This window comes from Aythya ferina (assembly GCF_964211825.1).
Source record: "Aythya ferina genome assembly, chromosome: 6".
Classification (NCBI taxonomy): Eukaryota; Metazoa; Chordata; class Aves; order Anseriformes; family Anatidae; genus Aythya; species Aythya ferina.
The window spans coordinates 15,080,357-15,102,834 of NC_140303.1; the positions used below are offsets into that span (position 1 = coordinate 15,080,357).

Sequence of the window (22,478 nt, forward strand, 5' to 3'; positions counted from 1 at the left end):
TCTGTTTTTTGGGGGACTTTCCACAGCTTTACAAGCTATTGTTTTTCTAAATGTTCTATGTCCTAAATCTGTATGTTTAATTTTTCCATTTAATGCAGGTAGGGTTACACTGCACTATTAACAGTTTTGTATTATTTTGATCATAAATAGCTAAGTATGTATAAAAAAAAATGAACAACTCTGGCATATTTTAGGAATACTTACTATAGGCAGCCACAAATCACATTATTAAATCCTTTATCTCTATTCTCATGCAGAATTTAATTCTACCCTAATTGCTGGACAGCAGAATTACTAAACCCTAATATCACTGAGGAATAACGTGTTTAGGACTGTTAAAGGCTTACAGAACTACTTATTCTGACTAAGGATAGAATTAAACAAGTATATTTATTGTCTATCAACAAAAAGCATCAAGAACAACATTAACAGACTGTTTAGGCTTTTAGCATTTAAGAAGCAGCTACAACATTACTCTGATTTTCTAAAGCATATACGAAAGAAGAAGAATTTAGTGAATTTAGAAGCTTTTAAATAACAGAAATTCTGGTGCTACATGTCACTGAAGCTTAAATAAAGAAAACTGAATGACACTGATTTACTTCATTTTAATAGCTGGTCTTTAATGTCTATCAATGATAACACTAGCTAAACTAAAGATAAAAAACATTCTTAAAAAGTTTTATTAAAAACCTTTCAGTACAGTTGTCTTGCTCCCACACTGTTTGAAAATGTAGCATTCATAATCAAAATATTAATTCTGATATCATGTCATCCGAATTCCAACAAGCATATTGAATCCATTGCTTCTGCAATTACTATAACTTGAGGAATTAGTAAAACATGTAAATACTCTTTAACTATGCAAAGCATTATTTCGACTTTGCATCTTGTTTAATGAGTTATTCAGATACTGAATGAAATTCCCTAATAGACTCTATTGTGCACAATTTAATCAAAGTATTACACAAAAAGCAATCACTATGTATTTACTTTTCCATCAGTGAAAGAATACATATAACATGCTTTTTAACAACTAAATTGTGATCATCTTTCTTGCACAAGCAGCTTTTCAAACTTTTTAAGTTTGCTGTGCAATTGAGGAAATTACTGTTTGTTCTCTGTTGTTTTCACTCTTATAAACAAATCAACCCCTTCTAGAAAACACATTATTTTTCGCCGAGATCTCACTTCTTTGCATCCATATCAGGAAACAATCCTTTATTTATTCAAGTCTAAAAAGGATTACAAGATACTGCAGCAGCTTAGGATGCAGTCCTTATTTGACCTCCTAAACTAACTGCATGTATAGTTTCTGAAGTTATAATTAAGCCTTTATGACATTAATGTGACCTCAGGAGCAATACTGTTGTTTCTAAATAAATCAATTCAGAGAAGATCCCCTGGGAAGTTTGAATCAAGTTACTGCAGCACACAAAGGCAGTACTTTTGCTCAGTTTAAAGTTCCAGTATAATTTTCTAGTCAGACTCATGATTCAGCAACCGCAGTGCTCAATGCTAGTGCTGCAGCTAACAATTGCATGAGCTTGCCCAAATTCCAGAGGGAACTGGTTTTTTGCATCACTTAGCTTTTTTTTGCCCATTCTGCAGAGTACTGAGTCTCAATGAAATGAAACCACTTTCTTAGTATGTTACATGAAACAATTTCTTCATTTCAGTAGAATACCAAAAAGTATGTGACAATAATTATATTGCAATGTCCTTGTTTTATTTTGACCTTATCTATGACGTAGTTTTGGGATTCTCTAAAGCAAGGACAAAATAATCAATGAGACATCTAGTATTTGAACAAACAAGTCCCACTCTGCTGAAGGCATAAATGCAACTATTCAAGTTTCACTCTAAATTGAGATATATTTCATATATAATAAACTCACAACAAATAATGCAGCATTTAGATCAGCTATGAAATAAGTCATTCCTTGAAAATGCATTTTATAATCTTCCTATGAACCTACAAGTCTTCATTTTGTTAATATAACAAAAAAATTATTCTGATTTCACTAATGCTAAACTATCTTACATAACTTTATCTTTTTGTCTTTGGATCAATAGTTTATTGGCATTGAATTCAATGTAGGAGACAATTTGACAAATTAAATTAATTGGAAGTCAAGTAATATGCTGTTTTTGTAGTAACTCCAGAGGTTAAGGTTTCAGTTTGTTTTCCTTTTTTGTTTCCCAGCTGTATAATTCTTGCAAAGAAAAGTCACTGCAAGTTGTTTGTTTGTAAGTCTTAGATTTCCATTATCTCTTTCCCTTTCAATTTCTACTAAGGATACATAAATAATTCATGAAGACTACCCTACATTTTACAAGGCATAACTGTTCCGGAACTACCTGGATCATCTAAATTACTGCCACCTATCACTGCCCACTTCCCACCCCCACCACACAGGTCTCCTTCGTTGTACAATTCTTGTGTTACTGAGATATCTTTACAGGATCAGATGAGTTTCCTCATGTGTCTGTAAAAAGGCTTCTGGTGTTTTAAGAAGTCTTGCAAATCTTTTTTTTTCTCCTTTTTTTCTTTTTTTTTTTTTCCCTTTCTTTTTTAATTGTCATAATTCCCTCAGAAAGACCATTCTGACACATTTTAAGAGCACAATACCTTAGAAAACTTTGGTTTTCCATCTTCATAGTGAATCTCCACATAATTGGAAGATAACAAATCACTGTCAAAAAAAAAAAAAAAAAAGAAAATAGCAAGATGAGAAAAATCCGAATAGTCTATACTGTTATGTAGATGTTTTAGTTAAAATCTTCAAACTATTTTTTCTTTCCTTGTAAATTAGTTTAAAAAATAAAACTCAGGCAGCTTGTGTCCAGCAAAGAGTCTGATTACGCACTGGGAGTCAGAGTTTGTTTCAGAAGGAGGAATTTCATTCTGCAATCCAATCCTATTTTAGATTTAGAATAATCTTATCAGCATTTAAAATATGTATTTAAAAAAAAATGAATCCAATGACTTTAGAACTTTTCTTGCTGCCAGTAATTATTACTGACAAAACATGCGCTTAGTTCATTATTGTTTTCAAAAACATTTTATATTTGACCTAAAAATCACATACAATATATGCAAGAGTGGACAGATAAATATGTGGTTGTCCCGAAGACCTCATTTGCACATCTGCAAAAACTTTAAAAAAAATAAATAAATAACAAAAACATGTACTACCCCCTTTCTTCGTTTTACTTTTTCTAAAAAAAAAAAAAAAAAAAAAAAAAAAAAAAAAAAAAAATCGATACACTGTAAATAACTTACAATTTTTTATTTTTATTTTTTGGAAGTAAGATTATCTAACCTGTGAAAATCCATAAATCATTTCAATGTCCCATTCACCTCTCACCCAGTTAAAATCAGGATTGCAATACAGTAGCCTCAGGACAGCAAAACAATTAAACATGTTAACTGTGGCATCATCTTATATAGAAGATAAATATGCTACTTAATGTGGTCCAGGTTTCCCAGCACTTTTCAGGCCTCTAAGAGCAGAGCCTGTACACTTACAAATTAAAAAAAAAATCATGAAAGGGTCTGCTAGTGACACAGATATGAAAAATATTGCTGCTATGAATAAAAAATATCATCATTATGGAAGCCTGGTCTGACGAAATAGTTCTAATGGGAATTCATGACTAACAACAACTTATAATAATAGGTATCTCAAACTGAGATTAGGCTATTAGCAGTCCTGATAAGACAGTAACTCAGGGACTACTGTCTCATAAAATCGTTTCTTCGTGCTGCATTTATCAGGCATTATACCTATCAGAAAAGCTCCTGCAGAGGTCAGTTACCAGTGGTTCTCTTAAAAGCCCTTTTTGATGGCACTGAGAGACCACAGTATGGGCACTCCGTGCCTGCAACTCCAACAGCAATAGCTATGAATAATAACTGAAGTCTCATCATTTGTCTTAACCTTCACTTTGATATCAGTATTTAACAGATATACGTTTAAAGTGCTGATATAAAAATAACTTTAGCTGCATAAAATCATTTCTTACTTTCTCTATATACATCATGGTAAGCTATACATTTTCTGTGAGAAAATGAAAACACTTTATAAATAGTGCAAGTCCATAACCTCAATACAAACATTCACGACATTTAATGTGGCAAGGTTTGAAGCTTCTAAAAAGGATTACATATACAAAGCATTGAAACCGAAGAGTGTTGATAATATCCTTTTCTTCTTGGTCTTTTTCATGATTATTTAACAAATATAAGGACTGCTTTCCTCAACTACTTAACAGGGTAATTTGGACAACGCTGGAAGTAACTGACGCAGGTAGGAAAATGGAAAATTCTGACAAGACGTAAATTATATATATATATATATATATATATATATATATATATATATTATGAGGATGTTTAAACCCTAGTACTATACTCAACTAGAAACAGCCTTGATCAACTGGATTCAGCTGGACTGGACATCCCCACTCCAACCTCAGTTGTTCTGTGTTTTTAATTGTTGTGCTTTGCTCAGTCTCATCACAGCCCACTGCAATCTAATACAGCAGATGAGGTTAACCTCATGAGGTGAGGTTGAACAGACACACAAGAATAAATCTGCTATTCTTTTAAGTCGCATTCACATAGCTATACATAAGCTTTCCTCAGCTGGAAGTTGAAGTCTTAAAGCTAATTTCTTAAACTTTGATAAGCTAGTACTGCTTGAGAAGGCCAGTTACAAACCTTAAGATTACTAGCACTTTGCTTACTTAGACTCAGATTTTTACAGTCACTTCTGCCTGAATCCACAGAGGCCATTTGGCTTCTTCAAACCAATGCCAGGATCCAGTTCTATCTACCAGTTTCCAAATCAAGCACACACTCTCTCCTCTCGTTGTTTATCCTCTTCTAGCAACCTTACATGAGCGATCTCAGAACTGCTTTCAGTGCTCTCCAGTACTTTTGGCATCTTTAAGACTTCCAGTGAGTGAATTCCCACTGGGTCTACTGACTCACAACTAACTGTGGTTTAATTAGAGGATCCCTTTGATTTGTCCCACTTCACATAATGTAAGAGCTGCTCAGAAGTTCTTTTATCCACCCTTTGCAGAATCTATCCAGACTTCAGCACTCTTTTCCCAGATTTTGGTTGGGCTACTGTTGTAATTTAATTGTTTCCTTCTCCATTCTTCAGCTTCTCACTACCTTCAACTGTAAAGGTAATAAACAAACAGAGTTCTACACGATAGGGTATCCAACATGACATGCTTATGGTGGAATATTCCTATCTATATCTTACATGCATAAAGCAAAGATGCAGCAGACAGTGGCTTTTCCAGCAAACACTTCACTTTTGCCACCACTGACTTTACAACTCCACTGTCTTGTGGACCTGCTAGATACAAAGTATTATCAACAAAATTCTCTGTGCTGAGCAAATTCCCTCCAAAGAATGTTGGGGCCTGCTACTAACAACATAATTCCCAAATGCCAAGGGGGGGATACTCTGAGAAGAGGGAAGGAAAAAAAAACAACAACAAAAACATCCAGAATAACTTTCAAACATTTTTCCCAACATGAAAGACAGACACACAAAAGAACACTGTAATAAAGGCCTGGAATGTATCATTTAAAAGCTCATGTGCCCTAGGAATAAGATACAGAACTCATGCATAAAGTAGAGGTCTCCACATAACAAAATAATTCTTCTTCTTTATCACTGACAGAATAACTAAATTTGCTTCTGAAAGGCAGCTCTGAATTTTAGAAAATATATATTGTGCCTAATCTACACTGGACTGTGTTTTGTCACCTTTCACGTCCACACTGGACTGTGTTTTGTCACCTGTCAGTTGATCCATTTACATTTTGGTTCAGCAGAAATGCAACTGGTACAGCAAATTTGTTTTTTCAACATTATGAGTATTGGAAATCATGAACATAAACAAAAATAATTGTGTAAGTTGTGATCACATCAGACAAAGGCATATTTAGACTAGTACCATGTTAGTACATCTTAGTAATAAGCACTTATATCACATTACAATCCAAAATTAGACATGGTTCATGAATTCATTAAAAAAAAAAAAAAAAAGAGTTGTGCCTACCATGTTGTTTTCTAGAGTTCCCTCCACCCCTCCTTGTTTGCCCTAGATTAACTGTTTTTATTGAGCTGTTCTGCATCACTACCTCTTCTACCAGAGTCATGCTGAGAGATGGCTTTAGACATAAGCAAAATAAGCTGCAAACAGAAATGCTATTCTGGCAGTTGCCTTCTTCAAAGACACAGGCCAGCTGTTAAAGCAGCATAAGCTTACTGAAGAGCTCATATCCACTTCCCTGGCACAACGTTTCACCGCTGCTGCTGCCAATAGCAGGACAACTGCAGTGTGAGAAATGCCTTACCTCAGCTGACATCTAACTATCCTAGCAGAAAAAAATAATAAATGACTGGGCTAGGTAAACACCATAAAGTTACTTTTTAAAAATTTCATACACAAATAACTAATGTTAGTTTCCAGGCAGCTAGTATGCAGCATGTGGAAAAATCTGAGTACAGAGGAATTATCATTCTCACATACTTCTTAAATTTCCTTTATACTAACCTACTACCGATCAATGATTTTCTGAAGTATTGTGACATGCTTCAAGCTCAGAAGCAGCATCTCAGCAATCCAGTTTAGAAACATCTTGTGAACTATGTAACAGAATACACATCAAATGTTTTTGACCATTTATTTGACAGATACAGGTTAGTAGCACGTACATATGTGAAAAGAAACTTGGAGCTTTCTACAGCATTTGGTTACATCATCAAGATGCTGTCATCAAATGAACTGGCCATCTACAGCCTTGTTTCAGTTATCAGTTTCAATTATATCTACAAGCTTTGTTGAAAAAAAACACAACACCTGCTCTTATGTGAATGTATTATTAACATAAGTTCCTAGTATCTATTTACAATAAACTTCATTGGCTGCTGCCTTTGAAACTCCTGTGACCGCACTATCTTCAAGGAATAATTATATTGGAAATATTTTTTTTTTTTTTTAATGCAAAAAAGGATTCACTACTTTTTTTTTACATCATCTTGATGAGGTGAAAAATCAAAATATGACACCATAGACTAAACATGTCTGCTTAAAAACAATTAGAAGTAACACCTGATGATTCAGGCATATAGGTCAATTTCTTCACAGTTATGGAATGAAAGGAAGTCTCCACTCTACTACTAACATCATAATGATTCTGTAACAGTAAATAGCACACGTTTAAAAATCACTTCATGCACAGTCTGGCTCTATGTTCTGTGTGTGTTTTTGTTTGGCTTGTCTTTCAGATAAAAAATTAAAAACTAACAAATATGGTAAGCTGAAATTCCCTAGGTAATATTTTAGGTGTTCAGTTTTGCTGTTTTGTTTTGAAGTCCTCAAGTGGGGAAATATCTCCTGAACATACTAACAGAAAAGCAGCATGTTCTGAACTCTTATAGAAAAGTACAGAAAATGCTACATACTATTTTACTAGATCAATCTGCCTCCCCCAGTTAAAGAAACCCTGAATCTGTTCAAAGGAGTTCAGAAAACAATTTACGATCCTCTAGTTAGGAACTTCTAGTGAAACCTTCTGTCCTAAAACCTTCCAGCTCAGAATGGAGCATGCTATATTTTAATGGCTACCTCAATAAGCATTTTTAAAGTAGGAGCTTGAAGAATTCTGAAGAATATTAAGACCAGTATCTTGCTCAGTTTCTACCAGGATCTCCCTTTACCACAGCACCAACGATCATACCACTTTAAAAAGTGCTACTTGAAAGGATCTGAATAAATGAAATGCTAGACAACATTACAGAAGGTATGAGGACTGTGTTACGGAAAATACTTCAATGTAATTCACTACGACAGTCTTCCTAGAAGAGCAATTGACAAAATAAAGATTTTATTTAAACAACTGTTCAAGTTCATTCAATACTGCATTTTAATTGATCCCTTTCTTCCATAGCCAGCTGGGAATCAGGTAATTTTGAATTATCAATATGAATTTTATTATCCTGTAACATAACGCTGAGGGATGCCATCTTTGCCAGAATGACCTCATTCAATGGTAATTGGATTTGTCAAAGCCTCCTTCAATTTAAAACAAGCTTTTTCTGCACACAATACAAACTTGGGTTTCTTTTCCTCTTACTGAATTCACTAAAGGATCTACATGCTCTATTCCTTTGTATCCCCTGAAAACACTCCGATTTAAACCAACTCTCATTACAAAGGAAAAATCCAACTGGATGCCAAGCATGAATTTTAAATTTATTTTAGTTCTACTACTAAAACTAGCAAAGTAAGTTTATTTATAGAGGTTGACTTGACTGCCTTCAGATTAGATAAATGACTACAGCAGAATCAGAGATTCCTTCTAGTACTCCAGCAAACTAAAAGTTTATTTTGGTTCCCTTAATCCATGCTCCCATATTGAACTACTTTGTGTAACTTTAGCTTTGTCTTTGGATCAAGTCGGGTAAGAGCCTGCGGTACAGGCTCTTAGGAGCTAGTGTGACAAACCAGACGTAGAGCATAGGCAGGCTTTACACTAGCTCCAAAGGCAAAGATTTCAGCCTGATTATAGAAAAATTGGAGATCCCAGTAATTCACTTCAGCATAGAGAGCTAGCTGACAAGTCTGGACCATCCCACAAAACAGTGAAAAATTTGCAAGGCTAGAAAGATAATTCTTCAGCACTGCCACACTACAGTGGTTACAAGTAAGCAAAGAGTACAAGGACATAGCTTTTTCCCCCTAAAACACAACAAGATAGGCAAAGGCACAGTAAGTTGTTTGACAGCAAAAACACACGTGTAGCGATTTTGGGGTGTGTTTTCTCAGCATGTAGTGTCTGTGACGCTAGGGTTTCCTAAACCAGAGTTAGTATAATTGTTTTTAATGGCTCTCAGTAGACGTCTTCTCTGTCTTTGTAATTCTTTAAAACTCACGTAAACTGTTTAATATGTCACATTAGTCTACAATATTTTAATTTTATGTTTTGTGAAAAGCACCTGCTTTATTTGATGTCTGTAGGTGTTACACTGGAAGAGGCAATAAACATCCTCCTCCTGCCAGGTAGAATTTTAACATTAAGTAACATTGTCTTATTTCCTCATACGTACACTTCCAATGCCCTGAGCTTCTTGACCCTAACAATCCACCAGTCCAATGGCTGTGGTCACATCTCAGCTGACAGCTATTTGATACCCTGCTTAGAAGGGTGTGATATCCACACTTGATTAATTCCAGAATAAAGAACACACATAAAAAAGTCTTTTCACTCTTAAAATGTCAGACAAGAAGGATAACATTTACAACACCAATGTCTGCATTTTAATAAGACAAACAGCATGCATGTCCTCTCAGATTTTTGTTTCTTTAAACCAAATTCTTTAAGGTATCTCTTCTCAGAAGCTTCCACTATGTTCCATGCATGAACATACTTCCCAGGAGCACGTAAAATAAAGTGGAACTTCTAACAGAAATGAGCCTATCCTGAGTTTCCTATAGTTCTGTTGAAACAAGCTATACTGTCTGTGAATTTATTGATAGACTTTCATTGCACAGCAAGCACAGGGGCATTAATTACTCCAGGGAAATCTAAAACTTGAGTGCTTGTAAGTCAGGCACTCTAACATTAATTTATATGGCTGCAGTTATAAGTCCTCTTCTGTAAAACTCATACAGAAACAAATGCACACACACATTTTCATTTTATAGATATTGGCCAAAGAGAAAGGGATGAGATAAAGAAAAATGAGATAAGGAAAATATTTAAAAGACTGAACTGGAAAGTTCTAGAAGGAATGAAAGAAGAGCTGAAAATACTGCTGATAAACATTTGAGAAATTGAGCTAAGAGTGCAGCCTCTTGGTATGTGGCAGGATTGGTACTACCTCCCACTGAACTTCTGGAATAGTGACTAAGTAAAACACAAGACTGTGCACATTAGTGAACATATAAATGCTCATGCATGCATAATATTATAAATACACATTTTTATCATAGCCTTAATGACTGGATGGAACAGAATAGCTGAAGAGAATCATGCTAAACATACACAAAATTAGAGAAACAAAATATTAAGAGGAGAGAATAACAGAAATATTGCTTACAATTTATGTTTCTAGTCTGCAGCTGAATACAATAATTGAAAACTAAGTTTCTCCACATTATCAGGCATTTCTAACTCTTGCAAAGACAGCAGAAACTTTTTTTCACATTATTGTGTGTTGAAAAACATGGAGAGTTTCTAGCGTCAGCCTTCAACACTTTTTACATGCGGAATACCCACTGAAGCAAGTAACTGAATAGGTTGCCTCCTGTTCTGGGAGTTGGAAATGAGGCAGTAAAGCTGCTACCTGCAGCTCAGACTCAAGACCACAGATACTCACAGGAGCACACACACTTTGTTTTAAAATCCTAACACTGATTTATTTGCACCTCATCTGTAACAGAAATTTGTTAAAAGCAGGCTAAACTTGCCACAGTAATACTATCATATTTAATTTATGCAGCTCATGTATCTCATAGGATCCATTTAGCACCCTAAGCCTTTAAGAAAATGTTATAAATATTTGAAGTTTCCTTCTGGAAAAGTTATGAATAGTTTTTGAATTTCCAATTTAGAAAACAAACAAAAAAAAGAACAGAATAGATTCACAAAAAATGCAGTTACTGGCTTTCTTTTTGAAATTCTGCTAACAATGTTATCTGCTCTGTGACTATTCTCCAATGTCATTCAGCCTTTCAGAAACACACACAAAAGACAACACCCCATTTACAAGCGTAAAACTGGTGGATAATATTGGCTGCAACATGTTGGCTGTAATGCTGCTTCTCACATAATAAGGAATGACTGCTCACACAAATCATCATATTTTAATGTCTCAAATATTTAAGTCATATTACAGTCAGATGTTTTTTTTCAGTTCATGCCAAAGATACCAGTTTTTTTTTTTCATATAATCTCTTCATTAGGAAAAAAAAATGGAAATTTAGATGGACTTCTACAGAAAAAAGAAAGCAAAGCTGAAAAATATGACCTACTCCCCCATCCCACCCCTAAATCTTGAAGGAAGTTAGTTTTCAATGGGAAAGGTGGGAAGTCTTTGTTTTTAACATTCTGTTTCTGTCAGCTCTGGTACTGAATTTCCCATTTCTTTTTTGTGCCACAGCCGTTAGAATGAATCCCTGTAGGTGAAGGCTCCCAGAGCAGGAGACTCCATTATTCAGAGGCTTGTGCTAGACCGTGAGACAAAAACCCGTGTTTCTGTGACAAAGACAATATAGCCAACTGCCCTCATCACTAAAAAACAGGAAGCAGACATTTTTAACTCAAAAAATGAGAAATTGCTCAGATATACCAGAAACATTGATTACACAAATGCATTGTTTAAACTAATTGACAGTACTGTGGATAAAAATGTTGTGTGTTTTTTTCAACTACTGAACATATTTTTAAAGTGTTTTGTTTTGTTGTTGTTGCTTTTTCCTTTAAGACAGCAGAAAAGTTCAATGCCAGCAGAAGCTGCAAATATACTTTCATAGAATAGTTTGGGTTAGAAGGGACCTTACAGATCATCTAATTCCACTCCCCTACCATGGGCAGGGATACCTTGCCCTAGACCAGGCTGCCCAGTGCCCCATCCAACCTGGCCTTGAACACCTCCAGGGATGGGACATCCACAGCTTTCCTGGGCAACCCCTGTGCCTCGCCACACTCTTGAGTGAAGAATTTCTTCCTTGTATCTAATCTAAATGTACCCTCTTTCAGTTTAAAACTATTACCCATTGTCCTATCGCTACATGTCCTTGTAAAGAGTTCCTCTCCAGCAGGCCCCCTTTAGGTACTAGAAAGCTGCTTTAAGGTCTACCTGTAGCCTTTTCTTCTCCAGCTCCCTCAGCCTGCCTTCATGGGGAGGTGCTCCAGCCCTCTGATCATCCTTGTGGCCCTCCTCTGGACTTGTTCTAATTTGTCCATGCCCTTCTTGTGCTGGGGGTCTCAGAGCTGAACACAGTGCTCCAGTGGGGTCTCACAAGAGCAGGGGAGATGCATCTCCCTCGACCTAATGGCCATATTTCTATACAGCCCAAAATACAATTGACTTTTATGCAATACTATAGATAATTTTATCTGTCTGGCATTTAGTACTGATTTTATGTTTCTACTTTATTCGTAAACTTAATGGGTGCAAATTTTCAGTAGCACAAAAACTTTCTTACATTTTTTAGAGAAACATAGCTCTCCATCTTCAGCTGGGGATATAAACAGAGGCAATACAAACAACTAAACCAACAACGATCTGCATTACAAGTCAGATCTTCCAGACTGGAGAATTATCTGAAATTGGTGTTTACCTTACAAGTAAACAAACTCTAGGCTGTACCTTTCAGTACAGCCAAACCACTAAGATTCCCACATCATTAGGAACTTCATGATGATAGCATCAACAGTATGGTTTCCAAATCATTAAAGATGAGCCAGTCATATAAATACTTACAATATTCCTACATGCCTTGAACAACTGAAGTAATATTTACATTACAGTTCATTGATATATATTAAAAACAAAGCAAAAAATCCACACCTTTCAAACACTAATTCTACCAGAATCTCTCTATAAGTAGATTTATAAATAGTACATAAGTCACTCACATCTACACACATCTGGTCTTTGCCCTTTCAAGTAAACGCTTTGCTGTCCTAAATCAATCTGAGAAGACAAGCAAGTAAAACAGCAAAAATGATGGCAAACATCTCCAGTCACTGTCCAATATACTGAACTATGTTTTACCATGGTATAAATAGAAATGATGTAGACCAACTTGCATCACTTTCTGTAACATTATTCACGGTAATCTCTCTTCTACAACATTTCCATGCTTACTGCATTTACAATATGGGAACTAAATTACTGATAGCTATCATCATTTCTCTACTACATATGAAGCATGTTCACTGTATTTTACTGTGATTTATGATGTTACTACACACCGGTTCAGAAACAGTAGGTAGCAAAAGTCAATCATTCTGCAATTGTTTCTGTTGCCTCGAAGTATGAAGAAAAATACCATAGACAGAATACACAGAAAATGCTAGTCCTTTATTATTAATCATCGGGGTGTTTTTTTTATTACTGGAAATTAAATTTTAACAGCTGGCAATGTAATTATAGTTGAACTATACATTTTAAATTCATAGTTATAACAATACATTTTAAATTCATAGTTATAACAATATATTAATACATACTTAGTAATCATAAAGATCATTTACAAATGTAAGAGTAAATATAAGTTTCAAATGCTTTGCATTTTCACTGTCAGGTTTAGGCTTCTGAAGCCCAAGACACTGCTTTATATATTTCATCTTTAGGTACCTTTATTCTTTCTGAGAGATAAAAGTTTAAAGGTACAGTACGGATGTCAGTAAGGGTAACATCTACCTTGCTTAAAATACACTAATTGTTATTTTGTATTAATAAACTTGGACAACAGCATAATTTTCCATAGATCTTGGAATTTCATGTGCTACGACCTTGTATCATAAGCTGAAGACAATTAGAACAGGAAAGAAAGAAACCTGAAATTGTGCACTTACTTATTCAAAGTGAGGTCAAGGATGAATTTGGAGCCAAAGGCCTCAATCTGGAAACTTGCCTGGGACAGATGTACAGCCTGTAAACATGAACACATAACAGTATTAAAAATATATAAAATATATTTTTATTAAAAATATAAAGTTATTAAAATAATCACTGCAACAAGTATTTTTAAGAAACAACTGCAAAAAGCAAAGTTATGGAAAAAAATGCTTATTTTCATGAATTGCATCACTAAAACTTTTGCCCTTGCACCAAATTCACATTCAAAAGGATTTGCCTTTTTAGACAGTACAGGAAAAAAGAGAAGTACCTGAAATAGTACCTGAAAAGAGTACTTTCAAATATACACACCCATTCCTCACAAAAACAAACAAAAATGTAGTTTCATATAAATGTCTGTATTTTGCCATAGCCAGATGGCTATGTAACAAAATAATAAGTAACAGAGTACACTGTTCATTTAATTATGTTATTGCATTCATTCACTTTAAAAGGCCTGAAGTAATTAAAGCATTTGTGATACAAAGCTGCAAGTAAGAAAATCAGAGCAAAGCTTTTATTACATGTTATGAAAGACTTCTTTCAAAGTAATCCCTTCACAATTAAAGGCTTTATATTTGGCATTGTAACCAAGCCAACGTATAGAAGACTGATGCTGCTCAACATAAATAAATAAATAAATAAAGTTAGCTAGTCTCATATAGGCAGTTAACTTGAAGGACATTCATTTTTTCTCAAATATATTAATCACGTACTTTATTCTTTTCTATACTGTTGTAAATGAAAGCAAAGACATTTAAAACGTGTTCAGCTTGTGAACATCCCATGCCTAGGCATCTCCATCCCTGCCTAGGCATCTGCTACTGATTGTTCTTAGGGACAGCTAGGTGGATGTCCAGTCTGATCTGCTATAGCTTTTCTTTGGTCCAATCAAGCCCATTTGGTGACACGTGTATAATATCCTTTCTTGTCATTTCTAAACCATCAAATATTTTTTTATGTTTCCAAAATTTAAAGTTACTTAAAGGAACTTGTATTCTCAGTTTATAGTAATACCAGAAAAAGATCATCCTGTAGTATGAGATGTAATAATAATGTTATTTCTGAAAACAATTGCTTCTGTATAAAAACACACCCTTGCTATCTATTACTGTATGTCACTAACAATAGATGTAGTTTCTTACATATAAGCAATTACTGAAAAGCAACTGACGGTAATTTGCTACTCTGCCGTAGGGCACGTCCTCCACCAAACTCAGCTCAAATCATTGGTTATAAAAAGAACACGAGATTTTAAATCCTTGCTGTTTAGCAAAAACACTGTTTTGAATTCAGGTGAACATGATACTCTACTGCTGCAGTGAAATAGAGACCTTGTTAATCCAGTTTAATAATGTATACCCACCCATGAAAGCCATAAGCCTAAAATCAGATAAAAATAATGAAACTAAAATGTTTCATCCTGAAACTGACATTTTTTCCTGTAACAAGTTAGCAGAAAGCCACCAGTGAGTTGTCACCAGGTGTTTTAGCTATTACTATTGCCATGTATCATCATGATGGCAAGAAATATTTCAAAAAATTATCAATGGAATTCTGCTACACATCCTGATCATTTCACAGTATTCTCTTATCAGCTACCTTGTAATGCAATGACTAAAGTATAATCTGAAATATGGGCTTCTTCTGACTTACACAGAAACATAAATTCAAACAAGAATATAAAGTAGATTAGTATACACTTTGAAGAATATACAGACTAGATATTACGCCATGTGTACTCATATGAAAGATACTACTCATCACCTTTCTGTACCACTTCCATACACGCAGCTGCGCACACCTGCATGAGCATTCTTTACTTATGTATGCAGGAGACCAAGTACCTTTGTACATGTTTATTATATAAAAACCTCTGCAGAGGTTCCTGCTTTGACAGCTGTGGGCTGCTCCAACTGCAAAGCAGCAAAATTACATGAAGTTTTTCTGCAGCAAAGACTTACTAATCAAGTATAGCAGAGCAAGTTAAGGAAGGGCGTGAATCTTTAAACATCTTCCTGCACTCAAATCCAAATTTAAAAAAAAAAGACAAACACTGTTCTTCACTGTTCCAGATGCTAGGATTACTAGTGTTGCCACTAGTAATATATAAAAACGTATTCGATATAGTATCAAAAGACAAAGCACACAAAATCATCAATTTGCAAGTACTGTAAATGGAAGCCGCACCATAGAAAATTCAGAAAAAAAAAATGCAAATGTCAGCTGAAATACTACAAGGACTCTCCAACAGTCTATTAAACTCATAGACATAATCTACATGAAGTTCATTCACTAATTTGATCAGTTTTCATTACACGAGGAATAAAAGTGAAGACTTATCCTAAGATAGGAAAAGGGAATAAAATTAATGCATAGGACTTCTCTCCGTATTTCATTAAGACCTCACATGATCACTCAGAGGTTATTAACCACACATAATCTTTCATCTTTCACAAAACAGGCCTGCTTTTTCTTCAATACCACCTCTTTTACTATGTTCTTTTCATTTCATCTTAAGAATGCTTTCCCTCTCAATTTGAGCATGCTACATACTAAAGTTGCATAAGAAGCTCTGAGACCCACTAGTCTTCAAAACCTTTAAAACAAGGTAACATAGAATTAAGCCTGGCAGGAATATCATCGTAATTTGAGCGACGAACAGCTAAGCTGAACAGAACCACAAGTGGAGTGTTCACCCCAAGGAAAATAGCACAAAATGAACTTGGGGGGGAAGGAAGGTATAACTGTCCTGTCTTTGCAGTCAAAACTACTATAACACATTTATTTCAGTTGTTAGGGTCTTAAAAACCCTTTCCTTCTGAAAATTACACTAACAGCTTAGAATTATTAAGACAAAATACATTGCTTCCTTATGAATTATGAGAACTTACAATTTCCAGTAATTCAAGAAGTTAGAAGCTGCCCAGCAGATACAGCTTTCCTTCATAAGTGTATCATTCAAGCTATTTTCCACTCAAAATTTGGTATGATTGCCCTGAGTTGTTTTTCTCTACCAATTCCATTTTTGTGAGATCATATCCGATGTTGTGAGATTTCTCCCTCTGCTGGCCACCATAAGGGTTTGCTCCTGGCATTCTGTGACAAATCATGACCCATGTAGTCTTCCCATTAGGTCCTAGCAATCTGGTATATGCAGACTATGAAAACATATGAAAGCAGTCCTCTGGTTCAATTAAGAGCTTATCAAAAGGCTACATCCATCTGCAAAAGTTGACAAAGGAGTAGAATGCAGATAACTCAAAGCTCTTCAGCAAGTTTCAGGATTCTTGCAAGCTTCTTTAGTGGATTATTATAAGCAGGTGCTCATTTATTTTATTTTATTTTGAGCATTTCACACTAAAAATAACTTCAGAAGAAATCAAAGAAAACAGCTAACTTTAACTATGAGGAAACTGAGGTGCATAGATTTTAGTGTCTTCAAGTACCAAGTATCCAAAATATATTTTAGAGCATAAAGAGAAAAGAGTTTATACACTAGAACTCTGTCTGCCTTGGAGAGACACCATTTCACATAGTCAAAACTATGCTGAATGTTCATTCTTGTTAACACCAGGAAAAATCTTGGAAGACCAAGAAGGAATGAGAGAGGTTCTACCCACGGTTTAGATCACATATGCCCTCTTATAATGGTATTTCACCAAATTCAAAAGTAGAAAGTGGATAAAGAAGATCAGCATTAAAAAAAAAAATAAAATAAAAATTAAATTTTGGATTCTCCAGTGTACTGTTTTATTCTCCAGCCCTTCAATTCTCCATATGTAAAGAAGGTTGCAGATCCTTACTTTTAGGAAGAGGCTTTTAAAGAAAAACAAATTTTATTTCAATCATTCTCATATTTTTATAGCTTTCCTTCTTTCTTCACGTGCATACATAACTTCCTGTACCACTCTGCTCTCCATAGTGATTCAGCATTTCTGAGGCATTCAAGCCTAATCCCACAAACTATCCACATGGTTTATATTCTTCTGGCCACAATAATGAGGTGCCACTGAAAGGGGGTCCACTGAGTAATATACATAGTTAGGGAGTATATCCACATCATGTGCCTATAAATGAGACCATTAAGGTTGATACGAAAATTCATCTTAAAGGATGTATGGTTCCAAAAATATTAGTATTTTAATTCCACTTCTGCCCAATGTATATAAGGTCATCAAATTTGTCTTTATGTTTTCCCCCCACGTGCAAACAATGAATCCTAAATATAGATTTATTTCTTTACCCAGCTACAAAGGTATTTCTGCTATTTCCTTTCATTAGCAGTGTGGGAGGCAGCAAAATCTCACATCAGGATTTACTACAATATAGCATTTATTTCAATCCTGGGAAAGGATAAAAGCAAGTACTAAAAAGTCCATCCCCTATTCACGTCTGTCCTCTTCCCCCAAATCATCAATTCCCCCGCCATGCACATTTTTCACAAGCCAATTGCTTTGTATTTTCTTTGAGGGTTGTCTTCCTTTGTAATCAGGGAAATAAAAATCTGCCTAGGATGTAAGAGGTGATTAGAGTGAATGTTCAACAGAAGAAAATAAACAAAATATTGATTAGCATCTTATTATTGGTGAAACAGATGGAAGAGCAAAGACTTCATTGCAAAGAAAGACATGAGCTGGGGGCAGAGAGGTGAAGGGGAAGCCCCTTGTGGTGCTCTGAGAGCAGAAGATAAAACAAAAACAAAAAAAAAATCCAGGCAAGGAATATAAACAACCCTCTCCTTCAATTAAATGGATCAAAGCAATGTAAGTTTCATGCCAGAAGAATGAAGTCAACATAATGTCAGTTTCCATGAAGACCCAACTTTAAGAACCCTTCTCTGGGAAAACTGCAGTGTTAGCAATGCCTAGGCTTAAAATGGACACTGAGTGGAAAGATCCACTTTACACAAGGCTCAGCACCATGCATACTCAGGGAAATCAATACCAATTCTGTCAGCACTGATTTCTGCAGAGCTTTACCCCAACAGGTAGAGAGATATGGTAGGACGCAGGAAGGATAGGCAACGGCAGCAATGTTCTTGTAGAAATGCTGGGCAAGTTAAGAGACTGGCAGGCATTCCCCACTGTGGATTTCCAAGAAAATCCTCACATATAAACATGGAAAAAGCACTGTTCCCAAAACCAGGTCTCCAACCATTAGTAAATCGCTTTCTTCCCATATCGCTCTCCAAAGAAGTGACAAAGAAAATCCCCAGTGTACAAGTTTATTGAAAAGAATGGTCTTGCTTCACAGGCAACTCCCCAGGGGTCAGGGGATAAGTCTATACTTTCCTCCAAAGAAAGGAAATACTAACACCATTATAGTGAACAGCTTTAGGAGAGAAGATACAATTTCAAAGAACTTACGCTTTTCCCATTTTTCTAATGTTTGTATAAACAGCACATTCTCTCAGCATGAGCAATGAGAGGGTAAGGAAGAAAAGAAGGTTGTTTTGTTTTATGTATCACTGATGTTGCTTATTCCTTCCTAAATAACATCTGAGACCTTTTCAACTGCTCTGCAAGCCAAAAGCATGCATGCTTCAAAAAGGTTAGGGTGCTATTTCTGAAGGTAGTACTCTTTTAAGTAACTTCATTTTCCAACAATGGGACAGCTTTTCTGTTCCATCCATAGCAGACTGGTATATTTAGATGTACCCAAAGGCACATCTGAATAAGTTAGAAAGCAATCTTTCTTCTCATTAAAATATTGAAACTATACAACAACAGCTTATTTCAAAGACTATACAGTAACTCCATGTTAATTTCACATAATCAATATCAACAAAAGCATACATGATGCATAATAAATCCTCTTCTGAGGATTTCAAAAGAAATGTAATTTTCTTGGTAAGAGTTTCCCTATAGTTAAGTCTTTCTGTAATATCTTACACATTTATCTGCTTTGCTGTCTCTCTTTTCTACCATGGCAGCCTCTTCCTATACAAATCTTCTTTACCTTCACTTTGCTTTTTTTTTTTTTTAAACCTGCTGTAAGAAATTATTTTTTAAAACATAAATTTATAAAAATATAATGGAATAATTTTAGGGGGCACCTCTTAAGTAACATAGGTTAGAAAAGGTTTACCTCTTCAACAAGTTATCACACAAAACCAAAATCATTTAGTCCATACAATTTCAGAAAATATGTTTTGCTATTTATTATCTGTATCTGTACAAAATAAAACACTAGCTCTCCCCCCTCAAAAACAAACAAACAAACAGCAATGGGTATTCAGATTTTGACACAAACTGTTAACACTTTACAGTGGTCTTCACCGGCCATACAATGGCAGAAAATCAATACTGCATTTATTAGGTAGTGCATGATGCACTCAATGTCAAGTAACTCATGCTTTAAGATCAGGATTCTAAAGAAAATCCCTATACAAACATTTCTCCAGAATGGAGTTATTTTGGAAGAAGTATTTTGCTGATGATAGTATAACGTAAGTCAAGCCACTGGAATATACACTGGTAAGACAAGCCAGCCTTGCATAAATCCCATTCATTTTTATCTACAGCTCAGGTTCTGAACCATTCTGAAATCTAAAATAACTTTTTAATTAAAACAAGGGAAATGGCATTCCTGTTTAATTACATATCCTATTTTAATGCCTAAAAATGGTGGTGAGGACCAACATTAAGTCTTGAAAATCTGCAAAATTCAAACACAGTTGCACATCACTTTTTTTTTTTCCCTGAATTCTGCAGATAAGGCTCTTTTTATCCTACCTTATTGTGTTTCTGCTGGTGCCTTGCCCTAGTATCCAGGATGTGGTAAGGGGTTTCAGAGTCCTTGTTGATGTAATAGATTAGTCTTGAAGGCAGTGTAATTTCTTTCTGGATTGCACTGCTGTAGCTGTTATTTTTACTGCTGCTGCTTTTATTGTGTTGAAATGTACTCTCTTCATCTGCCAGGACTCCCTCTATACTGCCTGCTGTTTCATTCCAATGCAGGTCTGAGAAAGAAAGATATGCCAGCCATAAATTATACGGCAGAATATGTTTATTTCCATAAAAAAGCAACATACTTAGCTTGCAGTATTCTAATATTTCATTAATAACTCAAGCAAACAAAAAGACAGCTTATTCACGGAGAGAGATCTGATTCATTTTTCACACACAAAATGGTTTCAGAAATAACATTACTTATTTAAGCGCATGTATATTTTCACATACAGTCATGGATTATAAATATTTTAATGCCTTTCAATCACCAAGAGGAAAAAACCTTAATGGATATGTAGTTAGCTAGCAAAGAAAGATGTAGGGGATAAGTTCTCTTCCCTCTCAGGAGACGTATACGCACAGAAAAAAATACATATACATACACACACGCCTGTAGAAACGCTAAGGATACTTCCTATATTCCCAAGACAAACTGAATTGCGACTTCATGCACTCTGAATGCTAATCCATTCTCTTTACATAATGGGAAGTTTCCTACTCTTAACTTTGACAAGAGCCCTTTTCTTCAGTGGCACCTTGTCAGTTGAAATCCTGCATCCTTCCTCGTTAAAATGTCGAAACGCGCCCAACCAACGTGCAATGTAAAATTGACAGCAACGATGCGCAAAACGACAATATCCAGCATTCCACGTTATCGTTATCGCTCAAAAGCGAATAAGCGAAACGCTCACACAAAATCCGGCCCCAAACAAGTTAGCTTCCCAGCCAGACGCGCACCCCGCGGCACACCAAGCCCACCTATGCTCGCCTGCTTTTTGTCGCATACCTCACCGGCCTGTTTCTCCTCACGCCACCCTCCACCTAAACCACTGCAGCACCAGCCCCAGAAGAGCGGAGGCAGGGAAATCTGACATTTTTCTTTTTTCTTTTTTTTTTTTTTTTTTTTAAATAAGCAAGCGAAGGAAACCTTATCCGAGCCCCGGGCTTCCAGACGCCGGAGCGGGCACGTACACAAAGCTGGAAGGGGCGGAGGAAGAAAGGGCTCGGCGGCAGCGCGCTTCACAGGGGCTCAGTGGCCGGGGAAGAGGCAGAGGGGTCGGTAGGGGCGCGGGGGGGCCGCAGACAAACACACGGACGGACAGACGCCCCGCCATACCCACCGGCGGCGGCCGGGGGGCACGAGGAGCCGCGGAGCAGCAGCAGGAGCAGCAGCAGCCGGACGAGGCGGCCGAGGAGCGGCAGGAGCGCGGGGCGGCAGGCGGCGGCGGGGAGGCGGCGGCCGCAGCAGCGGAGCTGCCGCGGGGCGATGCTGCCGGGCGGCTTCATGGCTCATAGCGCCCCGGGGGGCGGCCGGCCGGGGCGGGGCGGGGGGCAGCGCGGAGCTCCGGCCCCCGGCGGGCAGCGCCTGAGGGGCTGAGGGGAGGGGGGGGGCAGAGGCGGCTCCCGCCCGTCTGGCTCCTCGCGCCGCCGTTACGGGCAGCCGTTACCCGTTACCTCAGCGCGAGGGCGGGCGGCGCGCGCGCACCTTCGCCGCTTCTCCCCCCCTCTCCCATACCCGCCCTTTCCCCCACGCGCGCGCGCCGCCAACCGCCAAGCCCAGGGCGGGCGCACGCGCGCCGCGCGGTCGCTGTCCGTTGTGCTGCTGCCCCCCCCGCCCCGGGAGCCACCGCCATGAGGCAGAAATAACGGCGCCGACACGCCCAGGGCGCTGCTGCGTGCGCGCCCCGCGGCTTCAGGAGGCTGGAGGAAAGCTAAGCTGCGTGTTCAGCCTCGCTGTTGATTTCTCCTCAAAGCAGTTTAGAGACCGAGCTCTTAGCACGCGTTTTGCCCACAGACTTCTCCAACGGCCCAAAATAGATGCGTTTTATTTTGGTGCAGGTCTCCCTGCTGAGGAAAC

General features: G+C 36.9%; 2 protein-coding genes across 15 annotated transcripts in view; both read right to left on the minus strand.

Moving 5' to 3' along the window:
- ADAM23 (ADAM metallopeptidase domain 23) overlaps window positions 1-21,993 on the minus strand; it is a 72,752-nt gene extending 50,759 nt beyond the window's left edge. For 7 of the 14 annotated variants that reach the window (XR_014694500.1, XR_014694501.1, XR_014694502.1 and 4 more), the window contains exons 1-4: window positions 21,742-21,992; window positions 20,405-20,631; window positions 13,625-13,701; window positions 2,633-2,696 (exon numbers count right to left, since the gene is read on the minus strand). Coding sequence is in view for 11 of the 14 variants with exons in the window: in XM_084524148.1 (XP_084380274.1) it covers window positions 2,633-2,696; window positions 13,625-13,701; window positions 20,405-20,631; window positions 21,742-21,907 (534 nt within the window). In the remaining 3 variants the exon portion in view is untranslated. Of the gene's footprint in view, window positions 1-2,632; window positions 2,697-13,624; window positions 13,702-20,404; window positions 20,632-21,741 lie in introns of all 14 variants that reach the window. The other 7 variants (XM_084524143.1, XM_084524140.1, XM_084524147.1 and 4 more) reach the window with 3 other exon arrangements.
- Window positions 21,994-22,234: 241 nt separating this feature from the next.
- Window positions 22,235-22,478, minus strand: part of ZDBF2 (zinc finger DBF-type containing 2) — a 37,330-nt gene continuing 37,086 nt past the window's right edge. Inside the window, exon 10 of the mRNA XM_084524133.1 lies at window positions 22,235-22,468. The gene's annotated coding sequence lies outside the window, so the exon portion shown is untranslated. The remainder of the gene's footprint in view (window positions 22,469-22,478) is intronic.